Source organism: Periplaneta americana, chromosome 14 (assembly GCF_040183065.1).
Source record: "Periplaneta americana isolate PAMFEO1 chromosome 14, P.americana_PAMFEO1_priV1, whole genome shotgun sequence".
Taxonomy (NCBI): Eukaryota; Metazoa; Arthropoda; class Insecta; order Blattodea; family Blattidae; genus Periplaneta; species Periplaneta americana.
Genome location: NC_091130.1, coordinates 67,547,284 through 67,571,776, shown reverse-complemented (window position 1 = coordinate 67,571,776; position 24,493 = coordinate 67,547,284). Strand labels below are relative to the sequence as shown.

The 24,493-nt window shown below is 33.9% G+C and overlaps 1 protein-coding gene across 5 annotated transcripts in view; it reads left to right on the top strand.

Moving 5' to 3' along the window:
• The window catches only part of Mgtor (nuclear basket protein megator), a 112,929-nt gene extending 90,246 nt beyond the window's left edge, over positions 1–22,683 (top strand). For all 5 annotated transcript variants that reach the window (XM_069845483.1, XM_069845487.1, XM_069845484.1 and 2 more), the window contains one exon: positions 10,780–22,683. In XM_069845483.1, coding sequence (XP_069701584.1) covers positions 10,780–10,910 — 131 coding nt within the window. In that variant the 3' untranslated portion in view covers positions 10,911–22,683. The remainder of the gene's footprint in view (positions 1–10,779) is intronic.
• The last annotated feature ends 1,810 nt before the right edge of the window (positions 22,684–24,493 follow it).

Genomic DNA, 24,493 nt, shown 5'->3' with positions numbered 1-24,493 from the left:
TGTAGCAAGAAATTAATTGTGCATGCTCTATTATTATTATTATTATTATTATTATTATTATTATTATTATTAGTATTAGTATTAGTTTTTGTCTTGGTCATCAGTCGTCAATCTCATATTCTGCATACAAAAAATATCACGAGTCGCCACTAGTTTGGAACGCAAATACTGCTTGCTGATCTTATAACTGTAAATGTGACAATGCTACAACTCCCTCCAACAGCATGACATCACCATTATTAGCTGTCTCACACAAGCATCAAAGTCAGCTGACTCACACTGCTTACTGATTTGGTGCTGGAAGCTACAGCATCTCCACTATAGTATTATGATATGCAAAAAAATTCATAGAGATTATTATTATTGAAACTTTTGTGCTGTCCATCATTGTTATTGTGTGAACATGGTTGGAATTGTAAGGATGTTTGGGATATGAAGTAAAAGTTTGATATTTATTTTCATTTCTGTCTTCCTATTTCCCAAATTTAAATATAATAATGCAGAACCTTCTCGTTAATTATTTCATAATTGCTTTCTCATTCTACAAGGCCTAGTCTCGAGACAACAGTGCAATTGAAAGTCGAAACAGTTCACACATCAATATGACACCATAAGTTGTTTGAAATTGTAATGAATAATAGTGTTATTACAGAGAATTGGATTCATTTGGAAATTAATACCACAGTTAAATACTTTACAATATTGTATTATGTTAAATTAATTGTTTCTGTCTTTATACTCCCAACATTTGTTAATGACATCAATTTGTGTACGAATGATAATGCATCCTGAATCACATTCATTTGTTTCCACTTTATGTTTTATCACAGCTGCCTGGATTCGAAATTAATTTATTTGAAACGTATAATTCCAGTCATCCAGGGCCTTAATTATTTATTTATGGCTTTTAGAGAACCTGGAGGTTCATTGCCGCCCTCACATAAGCCTGCCATCAGTCCCTATCCTGAGCAAGATTAATCCAGTTTCTACCATCATATCTCACCTTCCTCAAATCATATCCCACCTCCCCCCATCTATATCTCGGCCTCACCAAAGGTATTTTTCCCTCCAGCCTCCCAACTAACACACTATTGTATTTCTGGATTCGCCCATACATGCTATATGCTCTACCCATCTCAAACATCTGGATTTAATGTTTCCAATTATGTCAGGTAAAGAATACAATGTATGGAGTTCTATGTTGTGTAACTTTCTCCATTCTCCTGTAACTCCATCCCTCTTAGCCCCAAATATTTTCACAGGCACCTTATTCTCGAACATCCTTTTGGCAGTGATTTTTAATTCCAGAAGTATTGATACACAAAAATAGAAGTGAATTGTGTTTCATGGTTGATGCGGAAGTGTAAATTGAAGTGTAAATGTCATATAATGATTTAAAATAAGTGCTTAATAGAAGAAATTCTGAAAAAATCGTTTGATTGCGATCTTTCAGTGAAAAAGCGAAATTGTAACTGCGGGAAAGCTTGCGCTAGAGCTCACAGACTTGAAATTCAAACATAAGAAAGGGGGTGAGATATTTTCGATATTGTAATATAAATCAGTATGAAAAAATTAATCGTGGTAAATACCGACATGAACTGGCTATGTATCTGAAATTTAAGCTGCTCCACACAGCATTCTCTGAACTGTACAAGTTGACATCATTTGCTTTGTTCATACCCAACACATTAGCATCGGTCGAAGGATTGTTCTGTCCTTAAACATATGAAATCACTTGAACGATCGACTCAAGGCTAAAGATACGATCGCACATCGCTACTTTTGCAGTGCTGCAGTACAAAAAACTGTGCAACTCTCGTACTACAACATGTGAACAACAGTGCAACCCAAAAAGTAGTCGTTGCCGAACCTGCTGCCCACTAATTTTTCATGCTGCACCCAGCTTATAAGTATAAGTATATGGTTCTCAGGGTTGCAGCCGCAGCATTTTTTATATCGATTTTGTTTAAACTTTTTGCGGTTGTGTGTTTGCCTCGTTTTAACCGTAACAACGCTTTTTAGTTCTTTTAAGCATTCTGGTTATTGTATTGTGTTTGTGTTTAGTGAATGATTTTAGATAAGGGCGCAAATAGCCATAGTAGCTGACACGCCCTTTTTAAACCCCACTAACAAACTAACTTTTGCGGTTGCGACCAGTGTTGCCACCCAAATGTGCCAGTGATACTTTCATTGTTTGGATATATTTTAATATTAGATGTGATGAAAATAAATGATTTGTAACAGTTACTAAATGTACAACACAGTAAGAGTATATTTGCTGATGATATAATTCATTTTTTTTAATTTTCTGTAGCGTAGTTTCAAACAGGAGGGTTGCCAACATTAATTACGTAAATATGCTGTTGGTTAACATTTAAGTATATAGGCATTTCTAATAGCTTTATAGTAAAAATAATGCCAATTTCTGAATACTAGTTAGGACAGAAAAGCAAATGAGTAGCTTAATATCAAAGACGGACATCTGACCTCAATCGAAATTTAGATAGCTGTGGTTTTTTATACAATTTTCTATGCTCTTTCCAGTTATAGTGAAACCATATGCAAACTCTAACACTATATTTATAAAATAAATTGTGTTAAATATTACAAAGAACATTGTGAATTAAAAAATTGCCTTAGATCAAAACTATGGAGACGACAGATGTCCGTCTTTGATATTAAGCTACTCAAATAATAGATAAGTAAGCTATCGCATGAGTTTCATAATAATGTGAACATAACCACAAAATGTATATTGAGAAGTCAACACAGAAATGGAAACCTGCACCTAGACTGCGGCTGCAAAAGCAGCGCCTTGAGTGTAAACAGACTCGCAACTTCCAGTTGCAACTTTTGCAGCACTCAAGTTGTACAGCACGAAAAGTAGCGTGCAGCACGTTACTTTTGGCTTACGTGTGAACACGACACACAACTTTTGCAGCTGCAGTACAAAAGTTGCGCAGCAAAAGTAGCGACGTGTGATCATACCTTAAGAAATATTGAACAACCTAGCCTTGATATCTATAGAGAATAAAAAGCTGCAAGAACTTAAAATTTTCCAATATTTTACAGTAACGTTATCAATGAATTTACGAAGCAAGAGAAAAGAATAAAGTTTTTCTTCAAGTCAACAAGATAGGATTTCTTTAAAATTTTGTGTTATTTCTTTATTAGTTTTGTACTCGTCGAAATCTGCTAGAATGATTTCAGGAACTTATTTACTTACTTACTAGCTTTTAAGGAACCCGGAGGTTCATTGCTGCCCTTACATAAGCCCTCCATTGGTCCCTATCCTGAGCAAGATTAATCCAGTCTATCATCATATCCCACCTCCTTCAAACCCAGATTTCAGGAACATAATACATAATAATATGCTTTTATAGCTGGATTATAAAATATTGCCGGGTAGTAGCCTAGATCATATATAAAACAGATTGACCAAGCTTATATTAAATTTAGACGCAACTGGAAAATAACGGACGCTATGCGTCGCTAGTGTCGAGAAATGAGCTTGCAATAACCAACACTAGATGGCAGAGTACCTGAAAAGTACATAGAGTAATACGACTGTGGGATGACTTTTTTACGTCATGCCACCTCCAAATTTCTTTCTCATTGTAATGTGAGGTTATGTTACTTTGATGTGTTGCTAAATTGTAGCATACAGAAGCTTGTTTTACCCAAATTCATAAACACACATAGATGACATTTTGGTACATGGCTGATATAATGTTGTATGCGTTCAATATATAATCTGTCATCATTTGATGTACGATATCTAATTGTTTTTAATTTTCAGTATACAATACCTCACTAGCAACAAATATCACAAAATACTAAAAAGAGTAGATTTGTCTGCGTTTGTTGAATGCACATCATGATGCTCACGAAAAGGCACTAATTTATTTTGTGTGCACAAGATTACAATTTTTGAATATGAAGGAAAAGCAGGTATCCCTTTTCTGAAATTTATCCGAAAGGGGAAGAATTACAACTCCCTCCCCCCAAAAATGTTTCCTCTTTGCTAGGCCTACATGTTTTCATTTTACAGGTGTATTATATGATGCGATATGGAAGCAGATAAATAATAACTATACGTTTCTCGTCCACATTAAATTCAACGTGTTCTTAACGTAGGCCTGATATATTGCTTCATGTAGGCTACACAGCTGGCAATGTTCTTTTTATGAATAAGCGGTCGTACTAATAATTTTCTTTTCATCTGAACTATTGCTAGAATATGCGTTTGTGTTTTTATTTGCTCTGTATGTTGTTAAATAACTACTGAACATCGTCTTTGGTTAACAAATTGTTCTAGTATTCATTTCATATCAGTCTTACGGTATTGAATTATGTCCATAACGTGGGCGAGATATTATCAGGCTGGAAAATTCGCTCTGAATGCATTTTTTTTTACACAATTTTCTAATTTTCAGCAGATTTACGATACCCTGTGCAGTTTCTCTGCCAATGCAGAGTTAATTGCAATATACGGTAATTCTGTTATTTTCCTGACACTTTGTTATCCGTTCTCATAAACGTACTGATTTAGAATCTTTACCCTACTGTAGGTATTTTGCTCTCAACAAATCGTTAGTCAAATGAAATAGTCTATAATAGTTGTTTGTAACGAATTAGTAGACAACCTCAATCCCTCCTGACCGCCTCCCTTACGAATTTCTTTCTCACTTTAATCAAATTTCATTTATACTGGTCCTTAAATTACTTAAACTAGTGCTGAGGTAGTTACGGTGATTTCTGAAGTGAAAATCGTTCAATTTATAAGGATGAAATCAAAAATAATTTTTGTAGCCTTTCCTTGTCCTTAATTGGAAATTTGAGTAATTTCATATTACGACAATATTTCTTCCTTCTTCTGCAGTTAACATAATCGCAGATGGACATTTCTAAATGAAGTTTGTTACACAGAAACCTTTGAGACAATATTGACACTTGAAGTTCTTTTTATATATATATATATATATATATATGAACTATATATATATATATATATATATATATATATATATATAGTTCATCTATAAGAGTTAAACTAGCGCTGAGGTAGTTTCCTTCATACTCAGCTTCTTCACCTTGCATACATGAGCCAGTAACAGGTTAGGTTTGGTCAGTGCTGTCATGGTAACTTTTTTTTCTTGGCCATGCACCCCACCCCTTGTTTTCTCCCTTGAAATATATTTCACTCTCCTCTTTCTATCTCTCCAATTGTCATTTAATTATTATTTTTTTAATATTAAAGAAGAAGTAAAATTGCTTTGCTTTACAATTTAATTGTACAAGTTTGATTTAAAGAATACACCATGTAGCACCACCATTGATGCACACTTGTCTCAATGAATCTTGGAGTGTATATTTGCAGCACTTCTTGTTTTTCAACCATTATTTTATATAATTCTGGATTCCAGTGCTGAAGAGGTGGATAATTTTTGTTTATGAACATCAAACAAAATACCGGTAGGTACAGTAGGAACAGCAAGAGATGATCTAAGATCTGTATAGATCTCCACACACAAAACTTAGGCACCCATATGCCGTATGGCTCCTTACAGAAAAAATTTTCATTTCCCCATACGATTAATTAAAAAAAATTGTAGGTTCCATACGATATATGACCTCGTGTGGCCTCCATGACAGCACTGGGGTCAGTTAGTTTAGGCACTTTTACAATATATGATCTAGGCTTGCATATACAATCAACTGCATCTCCACAAAAAAATTCCTTATAAATTGAACGGTTTTCACTTCAGAAATCACAGGAACCACTTCAGTGCTACTTTCACCCAGGTAAGTAGTTAGCAGTTAATCATTTCAAAGCTCTTGTTATATTATGAAACTGCATCACACAATGCTGCCAAAATAAATGTTCCCAGTGTTAAAATTACAGAGTGTAAATTTCGCTTAGGACAGTTTTGCTCTGGAAAATTAAAGGAAACAAACAGTATATCAAACCAGCAGCTGAGACACAAAGCACCTGAAATTCGAAAGTGGTTAAAAATTTTTATATTTAGTTCTTTCTTATTTACCAGCAACAGAAGTACCGGTATCAGATTTTTTGCAGAGCTAATATCAGAGGCCCCTCCTATTAGAGAATGTTTTGAATATTATTATATTCTGGAAAACTACATTGGCACATCAACCTCCCCTCCCCCCGCCTGAATTCTGGGCTGAAGCACGAAAATTTCGAAATGTACAAACTACAGATGCGGCAGAATGTTACCACAATGGTCTTCAGCAAGAATTTTGTAAGACATATCCAAATATCTTCATGGTCATTATATGTATTGAAGTAAAACATATACTACATGTGAAGTACCTACTAAAATGAGAGAAATAGAAATAGGAAGCACAATAAGAAAAAGTGGAATGGACAAACACTAAGAAACTATTCATCTTGAATCAGTATGAACAATAGGACACTTTTTTTTTTTTTTGCCAGTGGTATAGAATATGAAATTAAGTTGCATCAATAAGTTTTTCGAGTTTAGCATTACTTTAAGTATTTATTGTCCCCCTGTTGGAAAGATGGAATTACTTTGTTTGAAGCTTGATTAAATTTTATTGTACCTTAACTCAAATTTGTAAGGTACAATAAAATTCAAAATAATAACTGTAGGCCATTTTAAAATAAATCTGTTGGATGTACCTGAATTATTTCTTAATTTATTAGGACCATAAAGGTATTGTTACAAGCGATAGATTGAATCATTTTTATCTTAATAATTTAATGTAGGATGATTATTTCGGGAATTGTTATGCTCTAAATTGTGAGGATATTTTAATACTTTTTTAAAATATAAATTTGGAATATGTTTCCAGTTAGTAAAGAGTAATTCAGAGAGACAGAGGTCTCAAGCATATTTATTGACACATGCCAGAATTATTAAATATGAAAAAAAGAGTTCTTGCACTAACATACTGTTTATAAAGTAACCAAATCTTAAGAAATACAATATATGTACTGGTATTGTATATAAAGGCATAGGAGTGAATATAAATCTGTTTTAAGGAATTCCTATTTAATATTTCTGCTATAGGAACATTACAAAATAAATACAACGCAGCATGGAAGCTAATTCAACTCTTTTTATCGAGTATTGTTGATGAGATGTGTTATGAAGATAGACCGAATCATTCAATATAAATGTATAAATAGGACGAATAATAGATTAATTTCAATGTATGTAGTATCAAAACTGAAAGCGGTAACTAGTCTATGAATGATGTCTTAACAAGTATAAATAAAATGGACTCTTGACAATAGACACACATTTGGCTTCAGTAATAACTAGGACTTCAAGGAATTTATGGTAGCTCACCTGTCAGGCAAAACTCTGAATAGTCAGCATTGTCGAACTATAGAAGCACGATTAAAAAGTATTTTTTCCCCACCCATTACATATGATTACTTTTTTCAAGTCCCGGTAATAACATTATTAAATTAATTATCCTACATACTTGGGTGGTGCCTTTCTTTGTTTCTGACATAATTTATGAGAGTTTCTCTTTTACACTTCAATAGAGAAATACAACTTTCAGTGGACAATGAACGTGTAACTCTAAGAACCACAGCATTAATGTTTTCTTCTTTTCTTTCATGCCCTTTAGTTTTTGTTGCAGATAACATCATACTATTGGATAATTATACATGCACCTTTCTAATAAAATTGGCATATATTTCACTGGTCTCAGAAGTAAAATTAAATGTATAATAGCTTCTCGGTGCAAAATATTTACTGGAAATTATTGCAGGATTTGAATAGAAATGCCACTTCTCAGGCAAGCTTATTCGTGGATGGCTGTATAATATATAGAAAAAATTAGTGATAAATCTCATATCACCGCCTTCCAAAACTAGCTTGACGTTATTGAAAACTGGACTACAACAAATAAAATTAAAATCAATGTGAGCAAAAGTAAATCAATATGTATCCTTCTGTAAAACGCAAAATTAAATTCGTCTCATATACCAATTAAATGGATCACCAGTGTCACAAGTAAACACTTAGGTACTGTATATATTTTAGTAACAAACTGGTTGAAATAAGTCACTAATATTACAAGGATAGCCTGGAAAGCACTAACTTACATTTCTTTATGCGTATTCTTAAGAAAGCTAACCGAAAGTCAAAAGAATTAATGCACATAACCCATGTTCGGTCCACTGCTGTGGAGTAATGGTAGGCACATCTTACCGTGAAATGAGTGGGCCCGGGTTCAAATCCTGATTGGGGCAAGTTACCTGGTTGAGGTTTTTTTCCGAGGTTTTCCCCAATTGTAAGGCGAATGTCATGTAATCTATGGCAAATCCTCAACCTCATCTCGCCAAATATCATTTCACTATCACCAATCCCATCGAGGCTAAATAACCTAGTAGTTGATACAACATCGTTAAATAATCAATTTAAAAAAAAAATGTCAGATAAGCAGAGGAAGTTACAAAAGCTTGTGGTGGCGAATTTAAAGTTTCCGTGATGTTCAAGAAAGGAAAGTACTACAAATGGGAGGAAAGGTAGATAGCCTATATTGGTGTATTCATCACATGATATTACACAGGAGATATCACCACATATGGTTGTAAATAACCAAGGACATTTTAAATCTGAATGTGTATTTTAGTGTAATCAAGTGTTGCTTTGTATAATAAGAACTGTAGGCACTGTGTATAAATCTCGATATGCATCGGAAAAAAATAGTAATCAACTTGGCAGAAATGTTCGTGTGTCACAATATAATTCGTAATATTTTATTTGTTAATGGCACTGTTTTTTTTTTTTTTCATTAAAGTATGTCAGCAGTTACATGTACTACACAAGTGTCTTAATTCTTTGGAAAACAACTATTTATGTCATTTGGCACAATAATATGAACATTTTCCATTTTGATAATAAATTAAGTGGCAAGAAAATGTTCGTCACACCATATAATATTTCATATTTTTTACATGCTTAATTATTCCTTTTCATTAAGATTTTCTGTTTATATTTTGGAATGCTTATGTTAAAAGACAGTGATGTCTCTTTCATAAACTCTTAAGTATTTAATTAAATATCCTGTGAAGATCATAGTTACTTCGAAAATGTTATGTGTGTCACTATGGAATGACCATCAGTATTGTTAGTATTGTTACAAATTACAAAACCTGAAACTGTTAGAATGGGATCAGGAGTAGTGACAAAAAAATGTAATGTTGTAGGCCTACATCAACATGACTATTTTAATCCAGTGTCTAATAAGGTGTGAAGGCCTTTTGAGGTAAACTGTATTGAAAATGTGAGGGAAGGGGTATTTCTTGGTAATGGATTAGGCCTGTATATTTTATAATATTATTAACTATATATTGTTAAAGTACCTAGTAAATATCGTAATATGTATATTATATAATACTGTAAATGAGACATCACAGGCTGCAAACTAGATTATTCTTGTTTTTGTATAATTATACGAACATGTATGAAATAAACAAGACTACTATTGCTTAGGTTAGGATAGTATTACTTATATATTGTAATCAGGCTATATGCAAAAATTTTCTAATATACTACTATCATAACTAAATAGGTAATTTTCATACGTTTTTGTGGTTCAAGTTAAAATAATTCAAAGTAAAGTATAATGAAACTCCGACAACATTATAATTATGAACGTCAAATTCTCTTATTTTATTTATTTTTCAGTGTTTGGTCCCTTATTTCCCATTGTTCTTTGGATTTATCATTAGTAAAATATCAATTAACGGATAAATTATGTTATACACTCAGTTGATAATATAAATAATATTCACAACAAATATATAAAAACAGAAGAGATAACGAATCATAATTTAGCCGACGGATAACTTTATAACATGGTCTACATATGCTATATTCTATATAGGTAGATTGGCTTTGCACCGAGAGACTGTATTATATTCTATTCAATACAAAGGCGTACTTTATCTTATCTCTTCGCTTCGCCCACGTGACAACTATATTTAGCTGCCTCGTTCCGAACTTTCCAAGGTCATATAGGCCAATAATATTTATCCATGGTCATCAGTTGTCGACAGTACATACGAGATAATCTCGTAAGCAAGAAATAATCGATTTAGACCGACCAGACCGGTTCAGAGTTCGTGTCTCGTGATGGTGTTGGTCATTGTGCCATCTGTTAACGATTATTGAACTACATCAAGCCGGCCTCCAACTGCTAACTCGAAAGTCTATATAAAGGAGTTATCTGTTAGTATATATGATCTAGGGTAGTAGTAACATTAAGTTATCTCTAAAAGGAAAGCCTACCCTAAGGTAGTGGGCACCTCATGCTACTGTTGTGCTGTCTCCCTTCCATTTCTCGATCTTCTTATCAAGTATCATATATTCTTTTCTTGAATTATCCAAATTCTTTTTTATTATCCACTCAAATGTACCTACATTCACGTATTCTTTCCAAGCTATTCTCTTATAATTATTTGCGTACATTTTCTCTTCCTCTGTTTATCATCACTTATTATTTCCAAGCTATTCGCTCCTACAGTAATTATAATGATATATCCTAACTAACTCATATACTGCTAAGTATGCCACTGGCTGACTGTAGGTTACGTCACTCACATATCTGCACATTTCATGCCCAGTGCTGCCCACAGATGTCTGTCAAAGATGCATTGCATTCTGACCCCTGTCCTATATGATGACTGTAATCTAGAAACATTGAAAAGCAATCAGTCAACATTATTTTAGAAAAATTATCCATAATATGTTTTATTGTATCTCTTTTCAGGACGTGCAATGTTAGTAAGAGGAGGGCCAGGTGATTCCCAAAGGGGTCATTTTCCACGAGGACCTCAAAGAGGGCGACGAATGAGAGGAAAACCAAAGGGTAATTTCCCTCCATATCCAATGAGGTTTTAATCACATATTGTGACTTATAAGGACAGTTTTTTAATTTATTTTCTCATTTAGATTTCGACTAGTTACATTACATTCCATTACATTTGTTTTGGTGTGTGTATGTAATATTTTGTATTGTTATTAACATTGTGCTCATTTGCATTTCTTACGACGTTCATCATGTAGAAGAATCAGATGTGAGGATAATCATGACTATATTTTCTATGTTTGTGAATTTTCAACTAGAGTGGGGCTGTGAATGTACATATAAAATGCAAGATGTCTGAAAAGTTACTTGTAGCTTTGAATTTCAATTAGGTTGATTCATTTTTATAGCCCATGTTTCCCATTTGTTTATTTATCGTAATATTTCATACATCACTCTTCATAATATGTATTTCCTGCTAGGAAATCTTGTAACCATGCACTGAGTTTTTTTTTTTTTTCTTTTTAAGTGGACTTGTGCATGAAGCATTAATTAAGATTTTTAAGGGTACTTGTATGTGGCGCTTTACATGGAAATTGAAAAGAAAATATAATTATTTTTCTTTTTTCATTTTATCAGTGAAACACAATTTGTCTTTCTTCAACTATTTTTATTTTGCATGGTTTTCATAATATACAGGATGTATCTATTATATGTGTCCATAAATGTGTATTCCTGACACCAGACCATAACAAAAAGTTCATATGAACATGGGTCCACATACCTTTTGTTAGGGAGTTACGGGTTTATTGGTAATGCTACATGTGATACATTTAACAACACACATTTGCAAAAATTGCTTAAAGTGACCTTCTCCTACTTTGATGCATGCCCTGAGCCTGCGTTCTATGCTTTGCCGTACTCTGTGCAAAATTTCCTGGGGTGTTACGAATTTGATCAAATGACGTGCTGCTACCGCATTCCCATCTGCTAGACCATAAATGTAGTGCATATCTGTCATGTCTCTCATTGAATACATTTTGTGATGTGATGAATGTTACTGTAAATAACACAAACCAGAACAAAAGGCAATCAGACAAAACAAAGCAAATGTCATGACCAACTGTAATGAAGAAAGTGGGAAAAATGCAAGTTTGAGGTGAATTACATAATCAGGGGTCACTAGAGGAAATTCCTTTCATAACTCCGTAACGAAGGGTTTGCAGACCCATGTTCATATGAACTTTTTGTTACGGTTTGGTGTCAGGAATATGCCCCCACATCTATGGACACATATATAGATACACCCTGCATATTATAATAAAAGTAAATAGAATGCAAGAGATGATTTAAATTATGTCTAAAAATGTTCGTTTATTTAGAGTTGACATTTTTACAGTAAAATCACAAGTTAATGATCCGAAAAGTAGACAAGAATTGTATATGTGATGGCTCAATGATTAATTCACTAGTAATAAACAATATTCGGTTAGCAAAAGAAAAAGTGAAACATGTGGTTAATTTTTTTTTTTTTTTTCTATATATACATGGTGGAAGTGAAATAACCTTGCAGATTTTCAGAGCAAATTGCTCATGTTGTAACAAAAAACTGTAATAACATTTTGGTGGAAAGTTCATAGTTTTTTTTTCTTTTCTCTCTCTCTCTCTCTCTCTCTCTCTCTCAGATAAAAATGTTTTTTCCCAAATGTTCAACATCCTCTTATTCAGTAACTGTTGCAAGTAGAATCATGATTTTTGACCATATCGATAGGAAATTTAATAAAAAATAATTTATCCCTCTGGCGTATTTCAATAGTGTGGATGGTTTTCGTGTAAATTTAATTTAAAAACCACTAATTTCAAACCACTGCACGATGCAAACAGATTGCAATGTTGTAGTCAGAGAGTAGTTCACCTAGCGAGACAGATCGAGTTTGTTGACCTCTTACATCTATATCACGAGAAGAGTGTGTTAGCGGGGATGTAGTCAGACTGCTGAAACTTCCAACTTAATTTTCTAATTAACTGTGCATTTAACCGCAAAACGTAATATAGGTTTTCTATTCATTTACATGTACCCTATCTTCCCTTTCAATCTGCAAAGTTATTTCACTTCCACCCTGTATATATTTATATATGAAAGTAAACACTTGATTCTAAGTAGCAGAATAATGTACATTTAAGTGGATGTGTTGATTGTGTAAAGTCATTGCAGTGTATTTTAAATATCTATTGCAAATCTGTATAATTGTTATTTAGAAAAGAACACAGAATTTTGTTAAACAAAAAGTATAACAGTTGATTTTTTTGTGCTGATCTTCATGTGAAAGTCCCTTTAAGAATAAAGAGTAAGATATTTTGGTTGGGAAAATAAATAGCAATGGAGCATAACGTCCCGTATATCGAACAGAAACTCAGTTTTTAAATAGACTCTAACAGACACTTAATGTTTCTAATCCAATATCATATTGGAATGTTAGGAAAGTAATGCTGTATATTTCAAGTATGACTGCGATTTTTTTTTTTTTTTTTAATTACGAAGGATTACATTGTGGTAAACTCATTTTGTATATCCTCAAGAGAGAGGCATTCTTGTTTGTTACAATGCAGTATTCTTAAAGACTATAAAATAATCATGCCTATAGTGCTCATTAAGAAATAACCTTTGGTTCTAAATGTACTCTCATAGCTTTATTGATTTTCACAATAAAATGTATAAAATTTTCTACGATTTCCTAAGCATTACAGAGGTTATTTCAGTAATCTAACTATTGTTGCTGTCCATTTCCAAATTCTGTATCCCCAGTGTATTTGCTATATCAGTACCGAAAAAAAAAATGAAAAGTGGGGGAATAGCTGACAAACTATGTAGTGTGCTGTGTAATGTCAAACAATTATAACCCTATCTCAGTATTTCTCCAGCATTTCTGCTTGTCTGCAGAATCTGTCATCAGCTGGTATTAGTGCAGTTCAACTAAGTGTACCATAGTCTGCCCCTTTACCCTGTACAGAAATATGAACTCCGTTTTTGCAGTCACAGAACTTGGAACTTTAATGCACTGAAAATATTCAGTAAGAGAAAGATATGGTCACAAGTAAGAATGCACATACAAAGGAAGCAGGTTGCCAATATGCAGGCAATCGGTGCTAATTGTATATAGTTGGAGAGCACACAAAAGACGCATGTTGAAGCAGGTAAATCTGTGACTAAATTCTTGGTACATATAACTGATGTCAAAGGTTGGGAGTTCTTTCTATCATGTACAGTTCCAGAAAAAAAAAAATGACCTACCTAATTTTACTAAGTTGCAAATACAAATCATTGCACAGGTGCAGTAAACAAAGAGAGCCTGTATGTTTATGCCACTTGTGAACAGTTGTGCCAAACTTGTTGCCTACATATAGGTGGATTCCCATCAAGACTCGGCCTTTTTTTTTTCTTTAACTGTACACATCAAATGTTTCAGATATTGCTTAATACGTTTGATGATTTATTTTCCTTAACAGTGAATAGAAAAAACTGGCATTCATTATATACTGTAAATAAAGGCAAGGCAATAATAATGGTCATAGACCTACTGTGAGGGCTGTTTGGAAAGTAAGAGTGTAGGGAAGACTGTTGTACCTTCAGCATAGTGTACCTTTGAACATTTTTTGTTTTTTAATTTTTGCTGCTACCTAGAGGATTCAAACTGAGAAAGCCGCTAAATAGCTCTGGTCGTAGTTTTGGTTTGATTTACTGCAAAGTGTGAGTTATATGGACAAAAGAAGTTTTTTTAGTACCAAAAGTAAACATTTCGTTGATTGATATGTTTTCTAAACACAAAACCAGATTATATTTGTTAATATCTTTCAAGTACGGTGTGTTTCCTATCATCTGGTGAGTAATAATATATTTTAATTCCCATGATTTATTCGAATCTCTAGTTTTGGGAGCCATATTTGTTTAAAAGTGCACCCTCTTGTACCTTCGAACACAAAACATCTTGTACCATGGAATATGCTCCAAGGTACACGATACTATGGGGTTTTGTTTTTCTTTTATTTTAAGATCATGTCACAAAGTAAGTCTGGAGTTAAGAGGCCCCCAATTGATACAGATGTCTTGAAGAAAGCTGTTGAAGCAATTATTGCTCTTCCAGGAAATAAAATCTCAATCAGAGAGGTCTGCTCTGGTTTATGGTTACAAATACATTTTGAATATGATTGTCAGTTTTTACAGCTTATATTCCCACCTATATTTTTTGTGTTCCAACTTACAAGAGGGTATGTTCCAAGGTACATGAACCTGTTGTACCTTTCAACACACTACAAATCTGTTCATTCCCCCCCCCATCCTTAATAGATCTGTAAAACAGGAAAAAACGTACAGGAAGTTGTAAAGGAATCTTCAATAATTATTTCAAGCATTTTTTAATTTTAAAAATTTCATTTCCCAAAATAAAAAAAAAAAAAAATAAGTAAAATGTGAAAAGTGTTTAAAGGTACCTACAACTTATGACCACTTTTATATCTCTGCGTAACCATAATGACAATTGAGACATTTTCATGGCAGAGCACCAGTTTTTAATACCTACGCCAAAGAAACTTGTTCCAAAAGCAATAGTCAGTTTTTCACGACTGCTTTCATATATTCGTTTATGAAGTTCTGAGCTTGCTCGCAGAAATTGTGATGCTAAAAGAGATGGTAATAACTGAGAGGCAGATCAAGGTCCAATAGTAAATGGCTGAACAAGTTCCATTTGACATTTCAAAGCAGCTCAGCATGAATGTGTTGTGTGATGTGAGGGCTTGCATTACCATACAAACCATACAAGGGAGCAGAACCAAAAATTAACAGATCACATCGTTTAATTTTATTTACTGCCATAACTTCACACCTGGTGAAATTTTCGACTATATTACTCATTTCAAAGACAAATAATAATCCAATAAGCATACAAAGTGATAAATGGCTCCTCAATAATCAGTCTACTTTAATAAACAGCACATGTGCCATCCTACCCAGAATTCTTAAGTTATTGATAATACAGCGAGAAGCTTTAAAAACTATCAATTAGCAAGTTGATCGCTTACCAGCGCGTCTCCCTTGCAACTACCAGCATCTGCTTCTAAGAACTCACAATGCACAACATTTCACTGGCATTCCCCTACATTCTCCTCTGTAAAGTTATGACATATACACGTCAAATTAATTAATTAATTCGCTACTTAATCTTGCAGAGAATATGCTGCCCATTTTGTATGATGCACAGTCTACATCTTCAAAAACTAGCCCGCCGAGCTAGCTCTGTGGTAGTGTGTCTGCCTCTAGACTAGCTGGCCCAGATTCGAGCCCTGGTTGAGTCAGAAATTTTCATGTAAAATTTCTACCTCAGGACTAGGAGAGATGGCAGTGCACAACTTCTAATCACTAGATTGTGCACCTACTGTATATGCCTGGGTGAAATTCCAAATCTCTCCGCAGTGCATATGAACAGAAGACATATGTAATGTTGATGGTGATTCGTCTGTTGGACGTGGACGTTAAGCCTGGCAGCTCCCTTGGTGCTATTAGATAGGAGTAGGCTATATGCCGGTACCGGGTTTCCCCTTCTCCCTTCCTCATCATCACTCATTCCATACATTACACTTACACGAACACTTAACCATACTCTCACCCTAGTACACGACAAAACTCTCCACAGATACACATCATGAACAGTGTGGCCTGCTGAAGTGATGTGCAACTAGAAAATGGGTCACAGTCCTGCCATCTATCCGCAATATATGGAACCCGAATCACGTAAAATGTAGTGGGTAAGCATTGGATACATTTATATATCTTCAGAAACTATTACTTACACTTGTCAGTTCGTCTGCACTAATGGACCAGTTTCTGTGGAAATATTTTCTTTTAGTTCATCTAAAGCAGTGGTATTCAATCTATGGTACGCATACCCCCAGGGGTACTCGGGGTTGTCTCAAGGGGTACACATCCCACTGATTATATATGCAAAAGTGCTAACATATTTATCTTATTACACTCGTTGATAATTATTACATTATATTATAGTTTCTTTTGCAATATCAACTCTTGTTTTACCTTGCTTGATTACCAATTTACGTAAATCATTACTAGATTGTTACTATTGCATCAGTAACTATTGTATAATAATAATGATGATGATAATTTATTTTTAGTAGGTACTATATCGATCATAGTCTTTTGTTAATCCTTATATAATTGCAATGCAGTTTGGAGGTACTCTAGCAAAAAAAGATTAAATACCACTGATCTAGTGTCAGGATTGACTGCATACACGTTCCTTTCCGTACTTTTGGCTGTTCGGAAATTTATATCTAAGTTTTTGTCTTGTTCTGCTGCATAATTTCTTGCACTTTATGTACATCTTACAGTGCTAGTGTGCTGGCCTTCCGTCCAGGTAGCCTGGGTTCGATCCCCAGTAAGGTCTGGATGGAATTTGTGGTGGACAAAACATGTTGCATAGGGTTTTTCTTGGGGCACTCCCATTTCCCTCTTTTATTCCATCAACACTTCACTTCCCCCTCATTTCATCTGCTATCGGTAATAATAAAAATAGGTTGGGTTGATGTCTGGAGATAATACAGGTTTCCGATGCTAATGTTGGCTCTGAGGGCTTGGAGCTCATCAGTAGATCATGGGACCTTACCTGCAGGGCCCCAGGAAGGATGGCCCACCTGTCAGCGTGAGATTTACGAATACCACTTGGGCCATCCATCATCACACATAAACGGCCCAAGTACTAGGATCCATCCCAGATTCAGCTCTTGGGAATTGAAATAATCAAGTATGTACATCTTCAGAATGTATATACAGTATGATGACGCGGTGAATATCTAAGTATTGCTCAGCACTCAACACAACACACTACTGCACTGCCCCAAATGAAATGTGACTTATAACTGATCTTTTCATATTTTGAGACAGCTCACAACTACTCCGTAACTTTATGGAGAGAAATGTAAGGGAATGTCACTGAAGTGTTGTGGCACCGTGAGTTCACAGAAGAATACACTGCAGTTGCGATGGGGTCATATTGGTAAGCAGCCTACTTGCAAACTGATGATTTTAAAAGATTCTTATTGTATTTGACTGGATCTCACTTTCTAAATGTCCCTCTTACAGTAGAACCTCGATTATCTGTCACCCTATTAACTGATAGGCGGATTATCCAACTATCTTTTTCTCCTTTTCTTTTATGAATATGAAGCCATGTACATTGTTAGTGCTTATTATTTCTAGTAAGGGTTATTACAATCCTTTACATTATACAGGATGTACCTAGTAGGAATGATGCTGCTGCTGCCGGCATCAGAAACAGTTACTTGGGGAGAGGGTGTTTTTTCTAACTTGCAAAATAGACAGTACCTGCTTTCAAAGAAATGACCCCAAGAACGTCCAAATAATTGCAAACCTGTGCACTATTTCGTCCTTATTTTTACTGTTCTGAGTGATCGTACTATTTAACTTCTGTGCAAAACATCTTCCATGTCAAAAAGAAAACATGTTGTGCTAAGTACACAAAAATGTGCAAATAATCGAGAGGTTTGGGATAAGAGAAACTGGGCTCATGTCGCATTAGAATACGAGTTTGGTGTTACAACTTTGCGTGATTTAATAACAAAGAAGGATAAAGTATATAAAGTACGAGTATGTAAATATACAACACGGGCCCTCTATTATTCCTATCTTCTCGCAGACAACCACAACAAGAAGTTTCCTTAACCCTTAGAGCCGGACTTAAATTAGTGAACTTCTGATCCACTACCGAGCACATTAAACACAATATCACAGAAGAAATTTTGAAAATGTAGGCCTTAAGTATTATGCACTTAATTTATTAAAATCTTTCATGGTACGAATTATTATCCGATTTTTTCTGTTAACCATTCAGTTCACCTCCTTCATTGCCATGGATAATAAAGGTTCTACTGTATATTGTAGTTCATGGTCATAGTACGGTATTTCATATTAATGCTGGTATAATGTTAGTTGTATGCCTATTTATGGAACATATTATTTCCAAGTTACGGAGTAATTCTAGTTGTAGGATATTACTTACCATGTTTCAGTTGTACACTTATTTCTTTCCAGCGCTTCTCAATCACATTTCTGTTAGATTGAGACTTGTTTCTTTATTCCTATAATGGAGAATATTCATTATCCATTTTAATTGTTTGTGTAATTAGAGATCACCACGTAGGCCTACAGGTAGTGAGAATTCATTCCAACAAGTTTATTAGAATGCAGACAGACATGAATCTGCTTCTCTTGTGATCAGCCTTGTTCAATAGCATGTAAACAGAGTCCCTGCTGTTTGGCATTGACTGTCTATGCTCAAGTAACCTGCTTCTTTTGTGTGCATATGCAGAGATAGTATTTTTGAGGAACAGTGGATAAACTATCTCAAATCCATAATGTTGTTGAAATTAATTTACAGTTTGGAATGATTACCTTAATTAGGCGTTCGAGTATTCCACCATGTCCTGGAACTTGAATACCCAAAAGCCTAATTCTGATCACAGTCACTGTGAAAGCCTTAATATAATGTTTATCTAGCTATTATAGTAGGTTTTATTCCTTGATTTATTTATGGGATTAACTGTGAATCTTAAGGGGTTAGGTACAGCTTACAGCAGTAAAATTTTTGGAAATATTGAACATTTTTTTTCAAAATTGGTATGTGTAAAACACTGTCCTTCTGCTATATGAAAAAAATATTTTTACGATTAAAAAATATATATATATATATATATATATATATATATATATATGAGAGAGTTTTTTTTCCTTTGTTTCAAAATTCAAAATGGGGTAGGTCACTGTGTTCTAAGTTCGAGGTTCCATAATGTCATTGTGTACTTCATGTAAATACAGTAAAACTACATTTATGAATTTTTATGGGGATCTGAAGAGAAAACGTATAAATGTAATTATTTTGCAAACAAAGGAAAAATGTCTTATTTTGGACTACTTGCTTCTAAGGAATAAACTATGCCTTCAAATTGTGATGATAACTTTTCCATAATTTGTTTGTTCAGTAACATCATGATGTGTTACGAAACATTTCACTATTTCTAAAGCAATAATAGCACTATTAAAGGACCTAAAATTGTTTGAGGCAAGAATGGTCAGCTTCGAGTTTCACGAATTTCAAAGCAGGCCATGTCTTAACAGTGAATACATACTCTAATTTGGCATTCTTACTTTTTTAAAGTGAACCTAGTTTCTCTATAAACAAGTTGCTTATTAAAAGTGTGTTGTTATTAAAATTGTGAATAACATTTCTTTAATACAGATGAAAACTTACTTCTTAAAGAGTCACATTAGTCATAGTTGCAGTAACCAGGTTCAACTGTATCATCATCATCATCATCATCATCATCATCATCATCACCATTATTATGACAGGGGTTCTCGGTTGTTAGAGCAACTGGCTATGGACTAGAAGGTCCTGAGGTCCACTTAGACTCCTGCCAAATTGAAAAGTTGGTTCTTCTCAGGTGTAGGTCATTAAGCAAGGAGCTCTACCTCCATGCCCCCATGCGCCGTCATGGCATCTAAAGAGAAAAACCTTTACTTACTACTACTGTAAGGTACTTGTCACAGCATGTTACAAGTTTTTGTATGCCCTTTTTTTTTTTTTGTAAAAGTTAGCTACTTGTTCATGTACTGCAGCATTTGCTTTAACATTATTTTCATCTTCAGTCGCAATCCAAAATAGATGGTAAGGTTTTGTCTCAGATGACGTGTGCCTGCTGCACACTACACTTCACATGCTGTAATCAAAAATATACAGTCCAGACTTTGAACTTTTAGATTTTCGTCTATTCATGCATCTGTTTTATTATGATGACAAACACGTGAAAACTGATTATGGAATGAAACTGTAATACGGAACTGGTTAAATGGACATTTGTAAGAATATTAAAAATTATGATAATTTCTTTATTTATGGTTGCTACGTGAAAAGTAGGGCTTGGTGTAAAGTAATGTTATACAAGTAAAAACGTACAATTTTTAAGATGACACATTTATACTCAAGTGTGAAATGAATAAAATGTTACGGAAATGTTAACATAGAATGAATTGTCACACTATTTTGACATCACTTGCTTAGCAATGGATCCTTCAGATGAAACATAGTAGTTCCATTGTAAATATTTGTACAGATATTTGGTATATATCCACTAAAGTAGCTAAGCAAAACAATCATTAATACAATGCATAAATTGCATTAAATTTATTTCACTCTCAGTCATATCCACAATCCTTACAAATAAGAACCAATGCTTTAAAAAATCTATGTATTACAATAATACTCAACTGAGAACTTAAACATTTGACGCAATTACAGAAATGCTGTGAAGTTCCTGTCACTTTTTCATTTACCATCTTTATTTGTTTCCCCCCCCCCCCCATTACATTCTGGATGAGACTCGTATTAATAATCATTAAAAGAATTAGGTAAATCAGTTTACATAAAGAATATTAACTGAGTAATTTTGTTGTCGTTTGGCCTCCATATTCTTTAAATCGTAGCTGAAACTTTTGTAAACTTGTTACAAATTCGTACACAATTTAATTTTATACTAGAATTACGATTATTGGCAAAGAAATTGACACTAGAGATTGCCTAAAGTCTTGACTTGTACCATTAGTACTTAATAAAATATAGTAGTTTAATTATGAGTATCCATATTTGTTTGTGGGTGACTGACTTTCTCATTTACTAATCTGACATTCTCATACATATGGTGATCAGTGAAATATGAAATTTGATATAGGATTTTTAATGTGAATGCAATACTTATATTTTATTATCTAATTCGCAGCCCTTCACGTTCAGATCCATTTCCACGTCTTCCTGTCCGTTTATCCTAAATCTTAACAGCATTTCGAACTGCTTACACATATTTCTTTGTTCTTCAATAAAACTAAGTTAGAATGACATTTTGTAAACCTCTTATGCTCTATTGATTGTGTACACTTACTAGAGATGAACAAAACTAACTGCTGCTCTCGCTTGTTGTGTTCATTGCACTTGTCTTCCGAGTCTCGTAACTCTTGTGTGCTTCGAGTCTCGCTCATCATTCTCGAAATAGCATTTGGTCGATGTGAAAAGATTTCGTAACTTTGAATAACATACATCATTGAAATAAATAACATTTAGAGATGTTTAATTGATACAAAAAGACAAAACAGTATCACAGTTATCAAAATGTTCTGGTTCTACTATCAGATATTATCTATGGTTATATAAATAAAAAAAAAAATTCTCAAATAAATTTGAGTTTCTGAGAATAAAGCATAGCATTAAATAAAGCGGTTTTTTTTACTTGAGATTGTATACTTGATCTCAAACATACGAAGAAACATTTCCTAGTCTTTTAATAAGGGCCTAGTAATTAAATAAAGATTGGGGAACAGATTACTACACTGAAAGGTAGAGATGATATTTCAAATAGGCTACTTTGTTGATTGTTTATACATATATAACAGTTGCCAGAAGAGATAAAATTTCAGTCTGGTATAAACAACTGTGACAATTCAAGGCTGCAAGTCCCATTGTTTTGAACGTTTGCTTACAAGCAGTCAATGACAGGACTGTCTTGCGGGTTTTCGGCTTTGCAGGCGCTGTTAGTTTTGCATTCTTGCTCGTTCATCTCTAATACTTACCATTTTATGAAGAGTTGTTATTTTCTTAGATTCAAATGTTACAAAGTGAAATGATGTTCTAAATGTGTGATATTTCAGTGTGTTAGAGAAATGCATTCATACTTCTTAAGAGAGTTTTCTGTACAGTTTGGTATAGTATGAAAATAAATGTTTTGTTAAAAACATCTTAAAAGTTTATTTCTTCATACACAATTCAAGAAAAAAATCTACATGATTTGTGTGCTTGAGTATTTTTATGAATGGAAATTGAGCATACACGAATTTTTGTATAAATTATATGCTTTCTGACCAAATGTGTTCACGTGACAAATAAATGTTATTTATCCTAAATCCTGTATAGATGTTACAAGTAATTGTAGAATTTTCTTCCATTCCCCAGTCCCTTCTTTTTATCAAACGACAGTGAACAAAATTGTATTACATAAATGTATACATATGTAAATCTATTGTATTCATGATACATGTTCCTCTGTTAAGGATGTATTGACACTACTATTTTGCAATTATACCAACATAAGCCTATAATACCTGAGCAACTGATAACGGACTAGAAGGTCCGAGGTCAAATTTTGGGTGGTGACGGAATTTTTCTCATCACCAAAATTTTCATAACAGCCCTGAAGTTCACTCAGCTTCCTACCAGTATTAAATTTAATATCAGATCTTTCTAGGTTGTAAAAGATGGTCAGAGAGTAGTGCCGAACACAGCACCACACTGCCTGATTCTAATGCGAGGTTAAGAAACCATGAAGCTCTATCTCCATGCCCCTTTCCCCAAGCATCTTCAGATGTGCCATAATTTGTATTAAGTTGATGCATAAACTCGCAGCATTTTTGTTTGTCATCACAACTCTGTGTTGTTAGGAGATTGTTTATCATTTGTCATTAACAGGGAACGGATTTATATGGACTAAAAATATATGAAATATGTAAATATATATGTAGTTATTTTTACCAAAATATGGAATTAAATATGGATTTTTACCAAAATATGGAATTAAATATGGACTTAAAATTATAAAAAAATGACTATGTACGTTAAATATTGGTACATTTTAATCAAACTAAACAAAAAATATAATGGACGTACCTTATCTTCCAATGTAGTTTCAACAAAACACAATTTTTATTGTCTGTTACCATAACAATAGGTTACAAACATTTCTTTCAAGTGCTGAAAAGTGAATCTTCTTCTATTGTCTCTGAGGATAGATTTATACTGACTAAAAGAGCGTTCGACGTCACAAGAAGTAACTGGTACATAATTCAATTTCACAATGTCTGCTGGGGATAAGTCCAAGTTAATCTTCACTGTTGATTCACCACTCATCACAGCAACAACCTTTTGTAGTTCTTCATATCCAGGGTTTTTTGAAAGTACAGTGTCCACCTTAGCTCTTACTGCATCTGCAACTTTACCTCTACCACGATTCAGTTGTTCCACAGTACTATTTATAATTTCAAAACTTTCAGATAGTGAAAGGTGCCTATTTTGGAGACTTTTGAGCGTTTTTATGATGCATGAAAATGTATGCTGAATGTGAGCTAAGTCATTCTTCACACTTATGTCACAGGTAACTGTTTTCGCAGTATCAATTGAGACTGCATCTTCAGAGTCCAATGCAAGGAGAACATTGTTAATAGAGTCTATATGTTCGGCATAATATTCAACTGCTTCTAGCCATGTACCCCATCTAGTTAAAATTGGCTTTGGTGGCAATGGAATTTCAGGGTACATTTCTTTCAACACGTTAACTCTACTGGGAGCTTTGAGAAATACTTTTTTCACTGATGAAATCAACAAATCTACTTTAGGGAAATTGTCTCTGACCACTTCTGCCACACGATGAAATGCATGCGCCACACAAGTAAAATGAGTCAATTTAGGATATACAACAGATAATGCTTGTCCAGCTTTGACCATATAAGGGGCAGCATCGCTAATAAAGAATAACACATTATCGTACATAATAC